At 39.4% G+C, this 19,634-nt stretch overlaps 1 protein-coding gene across 2 annotated transcripts in view; it reads left to right on the plus strand.

Annotated features, from left to right (window-relative positions):
• LOC123768896 (uncharacterized oxidoreductase YjmC) overlaps positions 1 to 19,634 on the plus strand; it is a 271,384-nt gene that overhangs the window by 202,629 nt on the left and 49,121 nt on the right. For both annotated transcript variants that reach the window (XM_069309228.1, XM_069309229.1), the window contains one exon: positions 2,541 to 2,639. In XM_069309228.1, coding sequence (XP_069165329.1) covers positions 2,541 to 2,639 — 99 coding nt within the window. The remainder of the gene's footprint in view (positions 1 to 2,540; positions 2,640 to 19,634) is intronic.

The following is a 19,634-nucleotide window of genomic DNA, read 5'->3' on the forward strand; positions in this document are numbered from 1 at the left end:
CCTCCAACATTCTCAGTGGGTGTGACCCGGTCATAGAAAGCCTCCCCGCCACACCATCCAGACCCTCGAGCATCAGGCGGCGCCCTCCAGCGTCGTCGCCGACCGATTCCTCAAGTTTTGGCACTTCTTTGCCCAATAAACTTGGATTCTTCTTTCTTCTCAGAAGCACAGGGTATCCAGTAATCTTGGTGGGCTGCGATGGCGGCCTAAATCCACAGAGAGAGAGACTCCCAGAGCCTCCAATTCTCGAGAGCTGATCGACGCACGTCCTCCCGTGTCCACTGTCAGGTCAACTCTGATGCCACCTCCACTGGGGCCGCCAGGGGGCACTCAGTGACGTCATGGTGGGAGCTGATTGGTCGCCCGCGGCACGTGACCTAAGCCAACCAATCCGCAGCCGGCTGACGTCATCCACAAAATGGCGAATTTGAAGGCAGGGGCTCCATTTTGTTTGTCTCAAGGGCGCTACTTCCCACTTTACCTACAAACATATAAATGCAAATTTCTCCCTTATCAACCAGCCAATCTGGTCGCCACATATATCAAAAGACTCCCTGCACCACAGGAAATCAGCAGGGTAAGCTGAAATGACTCTTAAAGCCGGATCTAGGAAGAAATTGGAGGGGGACTCTGTAACAACACACACATACGCACATGCATACACGTTTATATACACATACACACTCACTAATATACACCAAAGCCAAAGTTAGGCCAAAGCCAGAATATGCAGCGGTTGTGTGGTGCCCATATCTTAAGAAGCACATCAACAAACTGGAAAAGGTGCAAAGACATGCTACTAAGTGGCTCCCAGAACTGAAGGGCAAGAGCTACGAGGAGAGGTTAGAGGCTTTAAATATGCCAAAACTAGAAGACAGAAGAAAAAGAGGTGATATGGTCACTACATACAAAATAGTATCAAGAATTGATAAAATCTGAGAAGATTTCCTGAGACCTGGAACTTTAAGAACAAGAAGTCATAGATTTAAACTAGCTAAACACAGATGCCGAAGAAATATAAGAAAATTCACTTTCCCAAACAGAGTGGCAGACGGTTGGAACAAGTTAGGTGAGAAGGTGGTGGAGGCCAAGACCGTCAGTAGTTTCAAAGCGTTATATGACAAAGAGTGCTGGGAAGACGGCACACCACGAGCGTTGCTTTCATCCTGTAACTACACTTAGGTAATTACACATCAATACATCAATACATCAGGAAACTCTTGACCCATGAAGGATTCGAATCAGTCAACTAATTACGGGCCAATACGTCACAGGTGCTCTCAGGTATTGGGGTTAAAAGTCAGACGATTTCACAGTACTTTTGTTCAGTTTTTGCCTGAGTTGTTATAGTACTGAACATGCCAAGGAGAATTGAGGCCCTGGCTGACTGGGTTCGAAACCATCAGGGGTCAAGAGTTTTCTGATACATGTGGGCTTGGGGACCATTCAAGCTTGATGCACATCTATACATATATACACACTCATATATTAACCATTGGTGTGATGAAAGACACATAGCCCCGGCAGTCCCTGTTGCATAGTGGTAAGACACTCCCCTGGCATTTTGCAAACACTGTAGCTTGGGTTCGTATCCTGCCAGGAAGGATTTACTGGGCGCCAATCCTTAACTGTAGCCTCTGTTTTCCCAATATAAAAAAGGGTACTTGGTTGTTAAAGGATTCGGCGGGCCGTATTTCAGGGAATATTAGGATTAAAGACCTGCCCGAAATGCCTTACAAGAAGGTAAGAACTCTTGTATAGATAGATAATTAGATAATTGTAATTGATAATTAGAAAGGTAATTGTAGCTAAATTAAAAATAAAAAAAATAAAAAATAATAAGATTCCTAATAGTGTTAACACTCACCAATTCTCAGACTTTATTAAAGAAAGGATAAAAGCATGTAACCTCACCCTAAAGCATGATGTCATGTAGTAATAAACCGAGAAGAGAGAGAGAGAGAGAGAGAGAGAGAGAGAGAGAGAGAGAGAGAGAGAGAGAGAGAGAGAGAGAGAGAGAGAGAGAGAGAGAGAGAGAGAGAGAGAGAGAGAGAGAGAGAGAGAGAGAGAGAGAGAGAGAGAGAGAGAGAGAGAGAGAGAGAGAGAGAGGGAGAGAGAGAGAGAGAGAGAGGGAGAGAGAGAGAGAGAGAGAGAGAGAGAGAGAGAGAGAGAGAGAGAGAGAGAGAGAGAGAGAGAGAGAGAGAGAGAGAGAGAGAGAGGGAGAGAGAGAGAGAGAGAGAGGAGAGAGAGAGAGAGAGAGAGAGAGAGAGAGAGAGAGAGAGAGAGAGAGAGAGAGAGAGAGAGAGAGAGAGAGAGAGAGAGAGAGGGAGAGGGAGAGGGAGAGAGAGAGAGAGAGAGAGAGAGAGAGAGAGAGAGAGAGAGAGAGAGAGAGAGAGAGAGAGAGAAAAAAAGTTACCTAGATTTCATATCATGATAAACACACAATGATAGGACTACTGTTGTTGATTTCCTTTATTAGTCGGAATATTTCACCGATGATATTACTAATTTTACTTATTTTTTCTTTTATGATGATTCAGCCATGCCTTGGAACGAACCCTTTATCAGTAGCAGCGCCTGCCAGAGGTGATGATAGCTTCGTACTGGATATGGCGACCAGTGTTGTGGCACTTGGCAAGGTAAGAAAATACAAAACGTTTAAGAAAAAACATTAACTTAAACCATGGATATAAAAAAACAGAGCACCAACAGATGTCTTGATTAACGTATATTGCATCATTAACTATGTTTCCCCGTATGCACCAAAATTATAAATTTGTTGTGTGAATTTTATTAATCAACTCACATGCACGCGAGTTATCCCATGCGCAAGTTGTATATTGTTGAGCAGTGGCGGCTTGACCATACGACCCGCTGTGCTGCAGTCCCCCAGACACTCACTGCCAGGTGTATGACTCGACAACCTCACACTGCCAGGTGTATGACTCGACAACCTCACACTGCCAGGTGTATGACTCGACAACCTCACACTGCCAGGTGCATGACTCCACAACCTCACACTGCCAGGTGTATGACTCGACAACCTCACACTACCAGGTGTATGACTCGACAACCTCACACTGCCAGGTGTATGACTCGACAACCTCACACTACAATAATAACCAACTAACAAATGTCACAACTAAAACTCATTATATATGTTATTTTCAATATATTTACAGCTGAAATTTTACAGTTTATCTTTAAACGAGGCAGAAATATAGGTTTCATGCTGTTACCGTCTGACAAACAATGACAATGGAAAATGGAGTAAACTCAGTGAAGTATTAACAAAGTATCAACTTTTCACAGCTAACATTAAATAGAAATAGTGTAATAAAAACAAAGGGAACACATTCACCAAATTCATCCATTCTACAGAGAAGTGCAAGCAGGAGCAAATATATTGTGCCTTATTTATGCGATGCCCACGAGCTTCTGTGGGTTCCTTCCTATCGCAGCTGCATACGTCCCAAGGAACCCTATGCCTTGGGCTGCCCATTTGGGCAATTAGGCAACTCGCTGTGGAACGGGGGGAGCGGAGTTGCACTTGGAGGAAGGTTTTGTAAATCCGATCAAAGCACTATGGAGAAGTAGGTTTTTGCTCTGGGGTTGCCGAATGTTCGAGTCATTGGGACTCATCTGTTGAAAAGGGAAGAACTAATTGCGATGAAGCATCCTTTCCTGCACCAGCTTGCACTCGGCCCCCTCCCTGCCCTGGTGGTCGCCAGTCAGTGACTCTGAAGCCCAACTTCTTAATATTAGGAATCATTTAGGTTTTTGAAAATTCTACTCATTCTCATAGTCTAATAGTTGAGTTTGTAGTATCTCAGAGTAGAGTTGGCTTCGTTTTCGATTGACAATTTGGGATCCCGAGTTCAATTCCCATTTGGGACAGAAATGATTGGGCACATTTCCTTTTACCCAATGACTTTGTCTGCCTTTGTTTCATCTAACAGTAAATAGGCAACCGAAAGTTAGGCAGCTGTTTTGGGGTTGCATCCTGGAAAAGGTCAGCAGTTCGACTGTGAGAGTATTGTTTTGATACTTCAAATGTTACCTGCATGCAACAGCACCAACACCGGTGGTGGTCACTCTGCAAGAGGTCAATTGGCAGATCACATTATGCGAGAGCAACTGCCGAGGTCCACTGTATCTCATGTGGAGAGAAAGGATCAGGTGTCAGGATGTGGGGTTTGCAACCACAACGGCCCACTTATGGAACCGCCAGATGTAAGAAAATTACGGAGAACCCTCGTCTCTGAACGAGCATACAGGTACAGTCGAGGAAAAATATTCTTTTACTCGCAAGTGTCTGGAAAAGTACAAAATGTCAGCCAGGCGTTTGTTATCGTTGTTGTACTAATGGATTAGATTCAGAATGAAAAGACGTTTTGTAACGACGAGTCTCATTGGTCAAAACACCACACATCAGTTTATAAAATTCACATTGCTATCGAAAGGAAAATAATGTAGAATAGTGAATAAATATTAATATATATATACATTAGTGAGAAAAGGAGATGACTCTACTTATGTGCTTAAGAGTTTACTGATCTTCTATTTAAACGATATAACGATTCAATTTATTTCTTTATTATGCACCCTATACCCATCCCGTGGGCGGTGGTGGATAGGGTTACAGAGGCACTTAATGGACTCAGGGACCGAACCCCATAGTTCATTTAGCTAAGCAAGTTAGCCTTGATGAACCAGTTACAAAATTCAATGCACATCATCCCATCAACAATTGGCTCGAGACCGACAACAAGTAGACTCTAAATTAGTCAACTGAAATATGTGGAGAGCTGGTGTCACAGTTATGTTTATCCTGCACACTGCCCCTTAACAAGTGGGCAACGGTGGATGGGTTACAATCATCCACCAAAAGGGGCCTCGTAGCCTGGTGGATAGCGCGCAGGACTCGTAATTCTGTGGCGCGGGTTCGATTCCCGCACGAGGCAGAAGCAAATGGGCAAAGTTTCTTTCACCCTGAATGCCCCTGTTACCTAGCAGTAAATAGGTACCTGGGAGTTAGTCAACTGTCACGGGCTGCTTCCTGGGGGTGGAGGCCTGGTCGAGGACCGGGCCGCGGGGACACTAAAGCCCCGAAATCATCTCAAGATAACCTCAAGGATCCACAATTACTAAGCCGAGCAGTAGTAACATCTATGCGTCTGCTGATTATATTGGATGATTCATAGATGTGTGGCTCCTCTTGCAACGATGATCGATGACATTACTGTTGTCGATTTCACTTTACCTCAGACCTACAAGGTTTTTAGGAGTTCTTTGCGTATTATTGTTCTCAGACTGCTTATAGGCAATCCAAGGTGAGAGCTCAATTCCTCCTTCAAAGGCAGATTCTTTGGCTCATCAACACACAAAACGTTTTTTGAATTTAAGGGGCCCGGTGACAGGAGATTTTCCAAATATGAAATATAGTTTTTCTATAATAATATATATATTATATTTTTGGGCAAATTCATTTATAGATTTCAGACTCTATTCTCTTTGTCTATTTTAATTGTATTGATGAATTTGGACCAGATGAGTGCCTTATCACTTATCTCATATATATTTGCAAAAAAGCTACTGCAATATATATATTTCGTTATAAGAATATACGAATATACGAATGAAGGTAAATGCAGATGGCCTATTGGCCCATACGAGGCTGTCCTTTTTATATCCGCTCAATCTCATCCATATATGTCTAATCTACTGCTAGACAGCTAATGGGCCCAGTGTCTATTTTATAGTTATCCCAAACGTATCTCTATTTTTTTTTTTTTTTTGTGGGGGTGTTATATTTCTTGACATCATTTCAACACATATTGACATACAACTTTCACATATTCGAGTACGAATGCCAAGCAATCTTTATTAAAACATACAAGAAATGTTCTTAATTAGAACTATCATAGTCATTGTTGATAATTTCAACTTCAATTTTCTTTAAAACAGGAATTTCAACTTTGAGACACCATCAAAAGTTCAGTTTCTGACCGATTCTCACCATTTTTACATATTACGTGCAAATGTCTTAGTTCTAAGGTGTGCTCACCTCCGTTTAGTCATAAAGCTATAACGTTTGGAATTATAAAAAAAATTGCATCTAACTTTTACACATATTTGGATGGCCACATTGAAAAAATGTTTTACAGTAAACTGTACTCTAAAACAATATTTTAAGGTGAGGAACATGAACGTTACATGCCATTCTGAGACCATAATGAATAAAATAACAATTGGTGACATTTCAATATTTTTTCAAGCTTATTTGAAATTGTGAATAATTTTTTTTTTTTTTTGTTCATGGTATGATGTTGATCCATTGGGAAAAGTTGGAACATTTGCCGTGAAGATATTTTTAGAAAAAAATTAGTGTATATGAGGACATTTAGGTACACCATCACCGAGCCCCTTAAAAGTGGTTTGCAAACATTGTTGAAATACTTTGTATGAATAATGGTATCAAGAACTAACTACACATCAATATCAGAAATAGACAAAGGAATGAGAAGGTATTATAATTCATTATCATTAATATTACTGGCAGCTGATAAATAAAGTGAAATGAATAGAAACAAAGTGACTTGTGTATCTGATTCCAGAAAACAACTATTATTAAATTAATTAGGTAAATACATTATGTAATAGTATGTATAATTGACAAAATAATTATGTGAGGCAGAGAGACAGAGTAAAAGAGCGAGAGTGATACACACAGACATAGACAGAGTCAGACTTACGTTACAAATATGGCAGACATGTGAAATCTCCGATCATATTACGTTCGTAATTCGTTAACATATGATGAATGTCTTATACTCAACATGGACTACATGATGATATATATCATTCGACAAACTAGCGCTTCTTAAAGAGCCCGGTGACTAGGGAGCATTTTTCCAAATATGATATATAGTGAAATTTTTTAAACAAATCTCTCATTTTTGGCATCAACGTTGTAACAATTTCATCACAATATGTTAAGAAATGGATTTTTTACGAATTTTATAAAATTGTAAATGTGTGCACGACGGGTGACAACCAGTACTGAGAATAAAGATAACATTTTTTTATTTACTGGCAATCAGGGATAAAGATATGCAAGAAGTCCGACGCAAACAAGAAAAGTAGTAATAAGGAGTTGATATGATACCACAAAGACTTCTACATCTTGGAGAATGTATATCCGGTACTAAGCATGTGAAGTTGGAACGAATTTGGTCAATATGTTAATCAGCCACAGGTGGCAGAAGTTGTGACTTTTATTTTTTTGGACCGATTTATTTACAGATTTCAAACTCCATTTTCTTTGCCTCTTTAGGTTATTTTGTTGAATTAGGACCAGATGAGAGCTTTATCACTTTTATATGGGCATTAAAGCTACTGCAATATATATGCTTGTTATCCCTAACCTATCCCTATATATATATATATATATATATATATATATATATATATATATATATATATATATATATATATATATATATATATATATATATATATATATATATATATATATATGTCGTACCTAGTAGCCAGAACGCACTTCTCAGCCTACTATACAAGGCTCGATTTCCCTAATAAGCCAAGTTTTCATGAATTAATGTTTTTTCGACTACCTAACCTAACCTAACCTAACTTTTTCTGCTACCTAACCGAACCTAACCTATAAAGATAGGTTAGGTAGGGTTTGTTAAGTTCGGTCATATATCTACGTTAATTTTAACTCCATTAAAAAAAAATTGACCTCATACATAATGAAATGGGTAGCTTTATCATTTCATAAGAAAAAAAATAGAGAAAATATATTAATTCATGAAAACTTGGCTATATATATATATATATATATATATATATATATATATATATATATATATATATATATATATATATATATATATATATATATATATATATATATATATATATATATATATGTTGAGTATTTTTATCTATGTATAGGCCAAGAAACTTTCCATCGTTTTTATTGATGATGTTAACATTGTCTATTTGTAGTTGAATTTCACTTGATGATTTGGTTCCAAATAAATTGCAGTAGATCTTTCAATATTTGGTGTGAGTTTGTTGGTTGACATCAATGAGTTGATTTTTTAAAATTCGTTATTTACAACAATATTTAGTGTGTGTGGGTTGGGGTCTGAGTAGATGAAAGTAGTATCGTCCGCAAATAATATAGGTTTAAGAGTGATAGAGGCAGACCATTGTTGCATATGAGAAATAGGAGAGGTTCTAGGATGCTTCCGTTTTGCGCTCCTACGGTTAATGGTAGAGTAGGGAGGTTATATCATTGATGGTTACATATGGGTGTCTATCACAGACATAGGATCGAATATACTTCAGGACCAGCCCTCAGATCCCATAACAGTGAAGATTAAGTAGGAGGTAGTCATGGTTTACAGTATCAGTTATGGTTTACCTTTATCATGTTCTTCCAGCCCGTCCTCTTACAAATTACGTCGTTTTTTACTCGAATTCGCTACGGCCAAAAATTGCAGTATTGGAATTCTAAAAAAAAAAATGGAAATTTCGAAATGAAATGAACTTAAAGTAGCAAGTTTTAGGTCCTTTGGTAGGTTAGGAGAGCAGCAAGTTCTCCTAAGGTTTCAAAAGGTCATGAAAACCTTTAATTTAAAGTGTCCTCTCTTGACCTAAGAGCCTAAGCTAGAGGACCCAAAACAGAAAACGGGACAGTAGATCACTTTTGCGAGACGCTTTCATTTTCTAGAACGGCACTTTTTAGCATTAGTGCGCAAACGAGCGAAAAGCGCTGTAATAAGGAGGACGAGTTCAGCCCGTCCTCTTACAAATGTCGTCACATTCCATTTGTATGCGCTACGGCAAATTGGCTAAATGAAGAGCCCAATTGGGAACTAATTTTTTTCAAGGGCTGTGTAGATTATATCAAGCAGACTAATAATTGCGTCGTTGGTACTTTTTGGGGAACGGAAGCCAAACTGAAAGAGGACTTAATAAGTTGAATTTTACAAGGTAGGAGTAGAGCTGTATGTAAATACTGTATTTTTTTCGAATATTTTTTATAATATAGGTAGATTAGATATCGACCTGTAATTGATTATGTCAGCCATATTGCCTCCTTTGTGAACTGGTGTTACTCGTGCTTTTTTTAAGGATATCAGAAAAAGTGTGACACTAGAGATTTATTTAATAGCAGAGCTATGGGTGGTGCAAGGGCATGGGAGGCACTCTTGTATACCATACATGGTATTTCACTAGTGTTCCCTCCCAGCTTTGGTTTTTAGTGAGTGAATGATGGACATAACATCTGCCGGGCTGTCTGGTAAAAGGAAAGAGAGTTAGGATAGCTGCCTGTAAGATATGTAGTAATATGTGTCTGGGTCTGTGGGACTTTTCTGGCAAGGCTAGCACCAAATGATGAAAAGAAACAATTAAATTCTATTGCCTAAATTATTGCCTAAAATTCTATTTTTTAAGTATGTTACAAGAGTGTGGTTACACTCTTGCAACATACTTAATCCATCCATGGAGAGTATTATCTGCTTGTTATGTGATTGTTGTTTAGATCGAAGGATGTTATAGATGGCTATCCATGTGATTTTCATATTTCTTTCTGCTTCTTTAAATCTACTCATAATAGGAAAGTTTCGGTATTCTTATTATACTGGTACGCATTGATGAGTGTCTCTTAACTACTCCTTTTGTAACTAGGTTAAACCTATGTTTTTCATATTCATGTTTCTTGTTGATTGCTTTGAGTATGCCACTTGTGAGCCAGGGGTTGTTTAATCTTTTGCCATTTATTTCCTTAGTGAGGAGAGGACAGTGCGTGTTGTAGAGGCTTAGAGTTTTGGAAAGGAAGATGTTGGCTAATGAATTTATATTCAGTGTATTACTGAATTCAGCTTCCCACTTTATATTGTGAAGTGCATTTTGAGAATACTTTTAGCACCTTTGCTGTGTAGCCTGAAGATGAGTTGATTGTATCTGATGGTATTATGTCCATGTTTGCTGTGAGGAAGTTTGGATAGTGGTCAGTTGTTCTGTCAGTGATTATACCAGATGCAAGGGAAGCTGTTATGTTAATTCATAAGTGGTCAAGGTAGTAGCGGATGTTTGACTGATTAGGCAGTAGGTTCCTTGTACGGACGTTTTCGTACTCGTTACTGAGTATAGCTAGAATCAGTAGGTTTACTGTACGCACGTTGTCTTACTCGTTACTGAGTAGCCAGAGGCAGTAGGTTCACTGTATGTAGTCTGTGGTATTCGTTACTGAGTATAGCCAGAGGCAGTAGGTTCACTGTACGTATAGGTTCCAAGATAAGTCTGATATGGGTCAATTATTATGTAAGTCACATTTAAGCTGATAATGACAAAGTGAAAACATCATAAATGCCCAGGTGTTATAAATAAAAGGTAACTAACCTATGAGTGAGTTTGTGAGTTCAGCAGGTGACGAGACAGCCCGTCCTCCTAAGGTTTCCCAACGTCAAGAAACGGTCGAACTAAAGTGCCCATATCCTAACCTACCAGAGGACTCCAAACAGAAAACTGGACAGTACGTCACTTTCGATAGCCGCTTCCATTTTCAGTACACAAATGTACTGAAGTTTGTATGCCTTAAGTATGCCACAAACAAACAAAAAACGATGTTCCTTGTAAGAGAACAGGTTAGACGAGACCTGCAATGTGATCACCTCGAGAGTGTTACAGAAGTTGGGGATAACATTCTAAGACACCAAACATGTGGAGAAAATCTCCCAGCAGGAAAATTATGGATTTAAAGTGGACTGTATATATATATATATATATATATATATATATATATATATATATATATATATATATATATATATATATATATATATATATATATATATATATATATATATATTAGTATATTTTGGTAGCAGTCTTTCCTGTAGACATATATTATTAAATATGACCGAAAAAGTAAGATTAATAATTCTAACACGAATTTTCTCAATCTTTCGTACATTACGCTTCACTGTTGGAGGTAAATCAAAAATCACTTCTCCAAAATTCATTTTTATTTCTAGTCTGACGCGACACGGGCGCGTTTCGTAAAACTTATTACATTTTCAAAGACTTCACAAATACACAACTGATTAGAACTTGCGTTTCCCTGATTTTATATCTACATTTGAGTGAGGTGGGAAGGGTGATGTGGCATTACATTTGAGTGAGGTGGGAAGGGTGATGTGGCATTAACACAAGACAGAACACTAGAGGATATTAATAGGGTATTAAAAGTATCAACACAAGACAGAACAGAAACAATGGGTATTGAATAGAAGTGTTTGTAGAAAGCCTATTGGTCCATATTTCTTGATGCTTCTATATTGGAGCGGAGTCTTGAGGTGGGTAGAATATAGTTGTGCAATAATTGGCTGTTGATTGCTGGTGTTGACTTCTTGATGTGTAGTGCCTCGCAAACGTCAAGCCGCCTGCTATCGCTGTATCTATCGATGATTTCTGTGTTGTTTACTAGGATTTCTCTGGCGATGGTTTGGTTATGGGAAGAGATTATATGTTCCTTAATGGAGCCCTGTTGTTTATGCATCGTTAAACGCCTAGAAAGAGATGTTGTTGTCTTGCCTATATACTGGGTTTTTTGGAGCTTACAGTCCCCAAGTGGGCATTTGAAGGCATAGACGACGTTAGTCTCTTTTAAAGCGTTCTGTTTTGTGTCTGGAGAGTTTCTCATGAGTAGGCTGGCCGTTTTTCTGGTTTTATAGTAAATCGTCAGTTGTATCCTCTGATTTTTGTCTGTAGGGATAACGTTTCTGTTAACAATATCTTTCAGGACCCTTTCCTCTGTTTTATGAGCTGTGGAAAAGAAGTTCCTGTAAAATAGTCTAATAGGGGGTATAGGTGTTGTGTTAGTTGTCTCTTCGGAGGTTGCATGGCTTTTCACTTTCCTTCTTATGATGTCTTCGATGAAACCATTGGAGAAGCCGTTATTGACTAGGACCTGCCTTACCCTACAGAGTTCTTCGTCGACTTGCTTCCATTCTGAGCTGTGGCTGAGAGCACGGTCGACGTATGCGTTAATAACACTCCTCTTGTACCTGTCAGGGCAGTCGCTGTTGGCATTTAGGCACATTCCTATGTTTGTTTCCTTTGTGTAGACTGCAGTGTGGAAACCTCCGCCCTTTTCCATGACTGTTACATCTAGAAAAGGCAGCTTCCCATCCTTTTCCGTCTCGTAAGTGAAACGCAGCACGGAACTCTGCTCAAATGCCTCCTTCAGCTCCTGCAGATGTCTGACATCAGGTACCTGTGTAAAAATGTCGTCAACATACCTGCAGTATATGGCCGGTTTCAAGTTCATGTCGACTAAGACTTTTTGCTCGATGGTACCCATGTAGAAGTTTGCAAACAGGACACCTAGGGGAGAACCCATGGCGACCCCATCTACTTGCTTATACATGTGCCCATCCGGGCTCAAGAAGGGTGCCTCTTTAGTACAAGCTTGGAGTAGTTTCCTCAGAATACTTTCTGGCATGTCAAGAGGAGTACAGGCTGGATCACGATACACTCTGTCGGCTATCATTCTGATTGTCTCGTCCACAGGTACGTTGGTAAACAGCGATTCTACGTCCAACGAGGCTCTTATCCCTGTGGCCCGTGCGCCCCGCAGTAAGTCCACAAATTCCTTTGGAGACTTCAGGCTGAAGGCGCAAGGAACATAAGGAGTCAGCAGGCCGTTGAGTCGCTTCGCCAGTCTGTACGTGGGTGTGGGTATCTGGCTAATGATTGGCCGAAGTGGGTTTCCAGGCTTGTGCGTCTTGACATTTCCATACGCATATCCAGGTTTATATTCCCCAATGATCTTTGGCAGGTGGAGTCCGGATTTCTTGGCGTTCACAGTTTCGATCAGTTTGTTGACCTTTGCTTTTAATTCGGCTGTAGTGTCCTTCGTTACCCTTTGGAACTTAGTTTGGTCAGAGAGTATGATGTTCATTTTCGCCAGATATTCGTCTTTTTTAAGAATGACATATATTGGCGACTTGTCACCTCTCCTGACAACTATCTCCTTGTTCTCACGAAGGCTTTTAGCTGCCGCTTTAAGCTCGGGGGACAGTATGGTGCTTCTGTAGTTGCCTCGATTCTTTCCTCCTTCTGCAATAAGTTCTGCTTGTAAGGTATCTTTGGTAGTGACCTTCTTTTGTGTCTCGAGGTCGAATATGTCGTCCAACAGAATTTCCAACTCTACTTTCCGGGCCATTTCACTCGGTCTGGACATAACATGACAGTTTATGCCCAGATTTAGGAGAGTGACTTGGTCCTCAGTGAGGTTAATTCCTGCCAGGTTCAGGAAGCCATCTCTTGGTCGTGGAATTGCCATAGGTCCTCCATATAATGTTGTTAGTTTCTTGATAATCCTTGTTTCAGTGCTGAGGTGATGTTGGTCTGTGAGGATGTCGAGGTGTTGTTCAATGCGGGTACGGATACTATGGTCGATGTTGCTATTTCTCCACTCGTTTGTAGCATGAAGTAGTTGCGTTTTGTTGTCTTTGATTTCATTCTCTGCCTTGAACAGTGAAGCGTAATGTACGAAAGATTGAGAAAATTCGTGTTAGAATTATTAATCTTACTTTTTCGGTCATATTTAATAATATATGTCTACAGGAAAGACTGCTACCAAAATATACTAATGTTAAAGTGCACGACCCAGCAGCAAGGAATCAAGCCTTCACGATAAAATATCGCCAGGATCTGATTCGTGATCAGATATACAAGGCAGAGAATGAAATCAAAGACAACAAAACGCAACTACTTCATGCTACAAACGAGTGGAGAAATAGCAACATCGACGAAAGTATCCGTACCCGCATTGAACAACACCTCGACATCCTCACAGACCAACATCACCTCAGCACTGAAATAAGGATTATCAAGAAACTAACAACATTATATGGAGGACCTATGGCAATTCCACGACCAAGAGATGGCTTCCTGAACCTGGCAGGAATTAACCTCACTGAGGACCAAGTCACTCTCCTAAATCTGGGCATAAACTGTCATGTTATGTCCAGACCGAGTGAAATGGCCCGGAAAGTAGAGTTGGAAATTCTGTTAGACGACATATTCGACCTCGAGACACAAAAGAAGGTCACTACCAAAGATACCTTACAAGCAGAACTTATTGCAGAAGAAGGAAAGAATCGAGGCAACTACAGAAGCACCATACTGTCCCCCGAGCTTAAAGCGGCAGCTAAAAGCCTTCGTGAGAACAAGGAGATAGTTGTCAGGAGAGGTGACAAGTCGCCAATATATGTCATTCTTAAAAAAGACGAATATCTGGCGAAAATGAACATCATACTCTCTGACCAAACTAAGTTCCAAAGGGTAACGAAGGACACTACAGCCGAATTAAAAGCAAAGGTCAACAAACTGATCGAAACTGTGAACGCCAAGAAATCCGGACTCCACCTGCCAAAGATCATTGGGGAATATAAACCTGGATATGCGTATGGAAATGTCAAGACGCACAAGCCTGGAAACCCACTTCGGCCAATCATTAGCCAGATACCCACACCCACGTACAGACTGGCGAAGCGACTCAACGGCCTGCTGACTCCTTATGTTCCTTGCGCCTTCAGCCTGAAGTCTCCAAAGGAATTTGTGGACTTACTGCGGGGCGCACGGGCCACAGGGATAAGAGCCTCGTTGGACGTAGAATCGCTGTTTACCAACGTACCTGTGGACGAGACAATCAGAATGATAGCCGACAGAGTGTATCGTGATCCAGCCTGTACTCCTCTTGACATGCCAGAAAGTATTCTGAGGAAACTACTCCAAGCTTGTACTAAAGAGGCACCCTTCTTGAGCCCGGATGGGCACATGTATAAGCAAGTAGATGGGGTCGCCATGGGTTCTCCCCTAGGTGTCCTGTTTGCAAACTTCTACATGGGTACCATCGAGCAAAAAGTCTTAGTCGACATGAACTTGAAACCGGCCATATACTGCAGGTATGTTGACGACATTTTTACACAGGTACCTGATGTCAGACATCTGCAGGAGCTGAAGGAGGCATTTGAGCAGAGTTCCGTGCTGCGTTTCACTTACGAGACGGAAAAGGATGGGAAGCTGCCTTTTCTAGATGTAACAGTCATGGAAAAGGGCGGAGGTTTCCACACTGCAGTCTACACAAAGGAAACAAACATAGGAATGTGCCTAAATGCCAACAGCGACTGCCCTGACAGGTACAAGAGGAGTGTTATTAACGCATACGTCGACCGTGCTCTCAGCCACAGCTCAGAATGGAAGCAAGTCGACGAAGAACTCTGTAGGGTAAGGCAGGTCCTAGTCAATAACGGCTTCTCCAATGGTTTCATCGAAGACATCATAAGAAGGAAAGTGAAAAGCCATGCAACCTCCGAAGAGACAACTAACACAACACCTATACCCCCTATTAGACTATTTTACAGGAACTTCTTTTCCACAGCTCATAAAACAGAGGAAAGGGTCCTGAAAGATATTGTTAATAGAAACGTTATCCCTACAGACAAAAATCAGAGGATACAACTGACGATTTACTATAAAACCAGAAAAACGGCCAGCCTACTCATGAGAAACTCTCCAGACACAAAACAGAACGCTTTAAAAGAGACTAACGTCGTCTATGCCTTCAAATGCCCACTTGGGGACTGTAAGCTCCAAAAAACCCAGTATATAGGCAAGACAACAACATCTCTTTCTAGGCGTTTAACGATGCATAAACAACAGGGCTCCATTAAGGAACATATAATCTCTTCCCATAACCAAACCATCGCCAGAGAAATCCTAGTAAACAACACAGAAATCATCGATAGATACAGCGATAGCAGGCGGCTTGACGTTTGCGAGGCACTACACATCAAGAAGTCAACACCAGCAATCAACAGCCAATTATTGCACAACTATATTCTACCCACCTCAAGACTCCGCTCCAATATAGAAGCATCAAGAAATATGGACCAATAGGCTTTCTACAAACACTTCTATTCAATACCCATTGTTTCTGTTCTGTCTTGTGTTGATACTTTTAATACCCTATTAATATCCTCTAGTGTTCTGTCTTGTGTTAATGCCACATCACCCTTCCCACCTCACTCAAATGTAATGCCACATCACCCTTCCCACCTCACTCAAATGTAGATATAAAATCAGGGAAACGCAAGTTCTAATCAGTTGTGTATTTGTGAAGTCTTTGAAAATGTAATAAGTTTTACGAAACGCGCCCGTGTCGCGTCAGACTAGAAATAAAAATGAATTTTGGAGAAGTGATTTTTGATTTACCTCCAACAGTGAAGCGTAATGTACGAAAGATTGAGAAAATTCGTGTTAGAATTATTAATCTTACTTTTTCGGTCATATTTAATAATATATATATATATATATATATATATATATATATATATATATATATATATATATATATATATATATATATATATATATATATATATATATATATATATATATATATATATATATATATATATATATATATATATATATATATATATATATATATATATATATATATATATATATATATAGTTATCATGCTAGGAGCCTCCCTTCACAAAGTTGGGGGTTTAATAAATTACCCTACCAAATTGTAGGGTAATTTAACGATTGGTAGAAATTTTGTAATTAATAAATAATAATGACTTACTTTAAAACAGAGCACAGCTTAGCTGTTATGTAGAATGTTGCTTATTTAATAAGCCATGCACATGTCCTGATCAAATAATCTACATTGTCTCATGGTCGAACAATAATGGCATCAGAGCATGCTTCATGTTAAACCAAGTGATTTGATATCAATGCCTTAAATTGTTACAGGTTACCTGCCGGATTAATACACAGTAAGAGATGCAATAACATCCCTATAACAGATATGACATGACATTGGATATCATAAGATAAATTTGAGATGCTCACCTGTTTTTGTATTTCTCACGCCTTGTAATTGCATTTACATTAACTAATATTATCAGGCCTGAATCTAACAAAGTAAGAAGAAAACGGGAAACAAGGTGCTTCTTAATATATGGTGAGGTGGTTACATGAATTGGCTACAAATTACTCGTGGGATTCGACGATTGGCAGCTCTGGGAAGCACGATTGGCAGCTCTGGGAAGCACGTGTCTCACAGAGAAGTTTACTTAATGGCAACACTCGTGCAAGTCCTCGCGCAAGTTGCGTCACTCCTCCCTCACTGATTGAACGCATCCAAACACGTTATATTTTGTCAGGAATGACAGTTAATAAATATTTTGGTTGTAAATTATTTTATGAGATGAGGTGTTTTTTTGATCATATACAGTCTTCTGACTGCTTGTTTTAAGATTATTTTATAGATAAAGAGAGATCTGGTGATATGACAAATGTCCCATTTTCTAAGAGATGATACAAAATCCGAGTTTCCTTAAATGGTTAACTTAGGTAAATTAGTGGTTAGGAGTAATTGGTGTCGGAATTTCCGATATAATTCCGGGGGGTGAAACACGGGCCGGAGTCCAATGTTTAGGACTGGTGGACACTTCATTGCTCACCTTCAGAATTATTATATTGTTTAAGATTTAGTTTGCACTGTTGTGCAGCATTGTCCTTTCCGGCGGATGTCCAGTACTGGAGCTGTATGGGTGGAGAGTCTCTGGGCGACTTCATTTCGTGCTAACTCCAAAGCAACTAATTTATCTAGTGTCATGAGACTAGTGGTGCCTCTGCACTTCACTGTCACTAATTTTCAAAATACCATCTACTTTTTCATCTACTTTACCCAGTAATTACATTGAAATATCCAAACTACGTATTTTCAGACTTACTTATTAGTTATCCAATTTGAATAAGATATCTGAGTTATCCATCCATATATCGAATAATCCTTACATAGACTGGATAATCATTTTATACTGAAGTGAAAAATAGGACAAGATTTAGTTTAGAGTACAGATAGTATGTAGTTTAAAATACAGAGTGTATGTAGTTTTGGAGTGAAGAGCGAATGTAGTTTAGAGTGCATAGTGTATGTAATTTAGAGTGCTGAGTATATGCAAATTAGAGTGCAGAATGTATTCAGTTTAGAGTACAGAGTGTATGTAGTTTAAAGTGCAGAGTGTATGTAGTTTAGAGTGCAGAGTGTATGTAGTTTTGAGTGCAGAGTGTATGTAGTTTTGAGTGCAGAGTGTATGTAGTTTAGAGTGGAGAGTGTATGTAGTTTAGAGTGGAGAGTGTATGCAGTTTAGAGTGCAGAGTGTATGTAGTTTAGAGTGCAGAGTGTATGCAGTTTTGAGTGTAGAGTGTATGCAGTTTAGAGTGCTGAGAGAACATAGTTTAGAGTACAGAGTGTAAGTAGTTTAGAGTGCAGAGTGCATGTAGTTTAGAGTGCAGAGTGCATGTAGTTTAGAGTGCAGTGTGTATGTAGGTTTAGAGTAGAGAGTGTATGAACGATGATGGCCCAGGTGGGATAGGCTGGTCAAACAAACAACGATGGTGAACAGTTTGATGTAATTAAGTTAAGATCTTCAGATGATCATGCCACCAGTGCTGGAAATTTACTTGTGGGAATATTTGTTTGTTTAATTTTTATTTAAATAAATTTAATTATTGTTAATTATAAATTAATGTTTATTTCTCTAAAGCATAATGGACTGTATACTCTGATTCCACACAAACTCTTCACAAGCTTGGCGGGTGTTATTATATTTAAATTCAACTAGACTGAAATATATCGGTTATATATCGATATATTAGGGTTAAATGATTTATATATTTAATTTGGCTAGTTAACTGTAACAAATTAGGTTAATACAGCTTAACAATAGCTTTCAGGGACGCGCATTAGTCACATTGTGCCCAGTTCTTCAAATGCGCGTCAATAGGCTTTATAGCATCACTTCACTGGATAAGGTTACCACGGAAATCCACGTAGTTGAGATCACAGCCTGTCAACCAAGATCAATTAGCTACAGTCGACAAGAGGATTAATATTAACAAATTAGTTTTAGTTATTGGTTGAGAGAGATGCTCACCCCGTAAAGCTGGGTGTCCATGCTTCCTAACCACGTCTAGACAGGTTTTAGTTTGACTGGCCTGTCTTAATATCTACTAGACATGGAGGGAATACTTACCAGACTGACGATGTCGAAGGGCAGTATGACATAGGAATATAACTCTATAAACTCCAACACTGCTCCTGCGTGTTGCTCATGTGGGAAATACCAATGGCGTCTCTCCCTTCTCGGGCAGGAGCATTCAAGCCCCATATAAATTTTTACTATTCCCGGATTGAGAGGTATTTAAACTAGATTTCTTCAAACCAAGTTTAAAAACGATTTATTGTATTGATTTATAATAGTTTCAGTCTTCAGAGTGGACATTTAATATTGGCATAAAAGAGATATATAAGAGCTGTGGCGCATTAATTTTGATGACGTTGAACCACGTTTTCTCTCATAAAAAAGATATCATTTATTACGTCCTTATGCTTATCTTGAGGTTATCTTGAGATAATTTCGGGGCTTTAGTGTCCCCGCGGCCCGGTCCTCGACCAGGCCTCCACCCCCAGGAAGCAGCCAGTGACAGCTGACTAACACCCA

This window comes from Procambarus clarkii, chromosome 64, assembly GCF_040958095.1.
Source record: "Procambarus clarkii isolate CNS0578487 chromosome 64, FALCON_Pclarkii_2.0, whole genome shotgun sequence".
Classification (NCBI taxonomy): domain Eukaryota; kingdom Metazoa; phylum Arthropoda; class Malacostraca; order Decapoda; family Cambaridae; genus Procambarus; species Procambarus clarkii.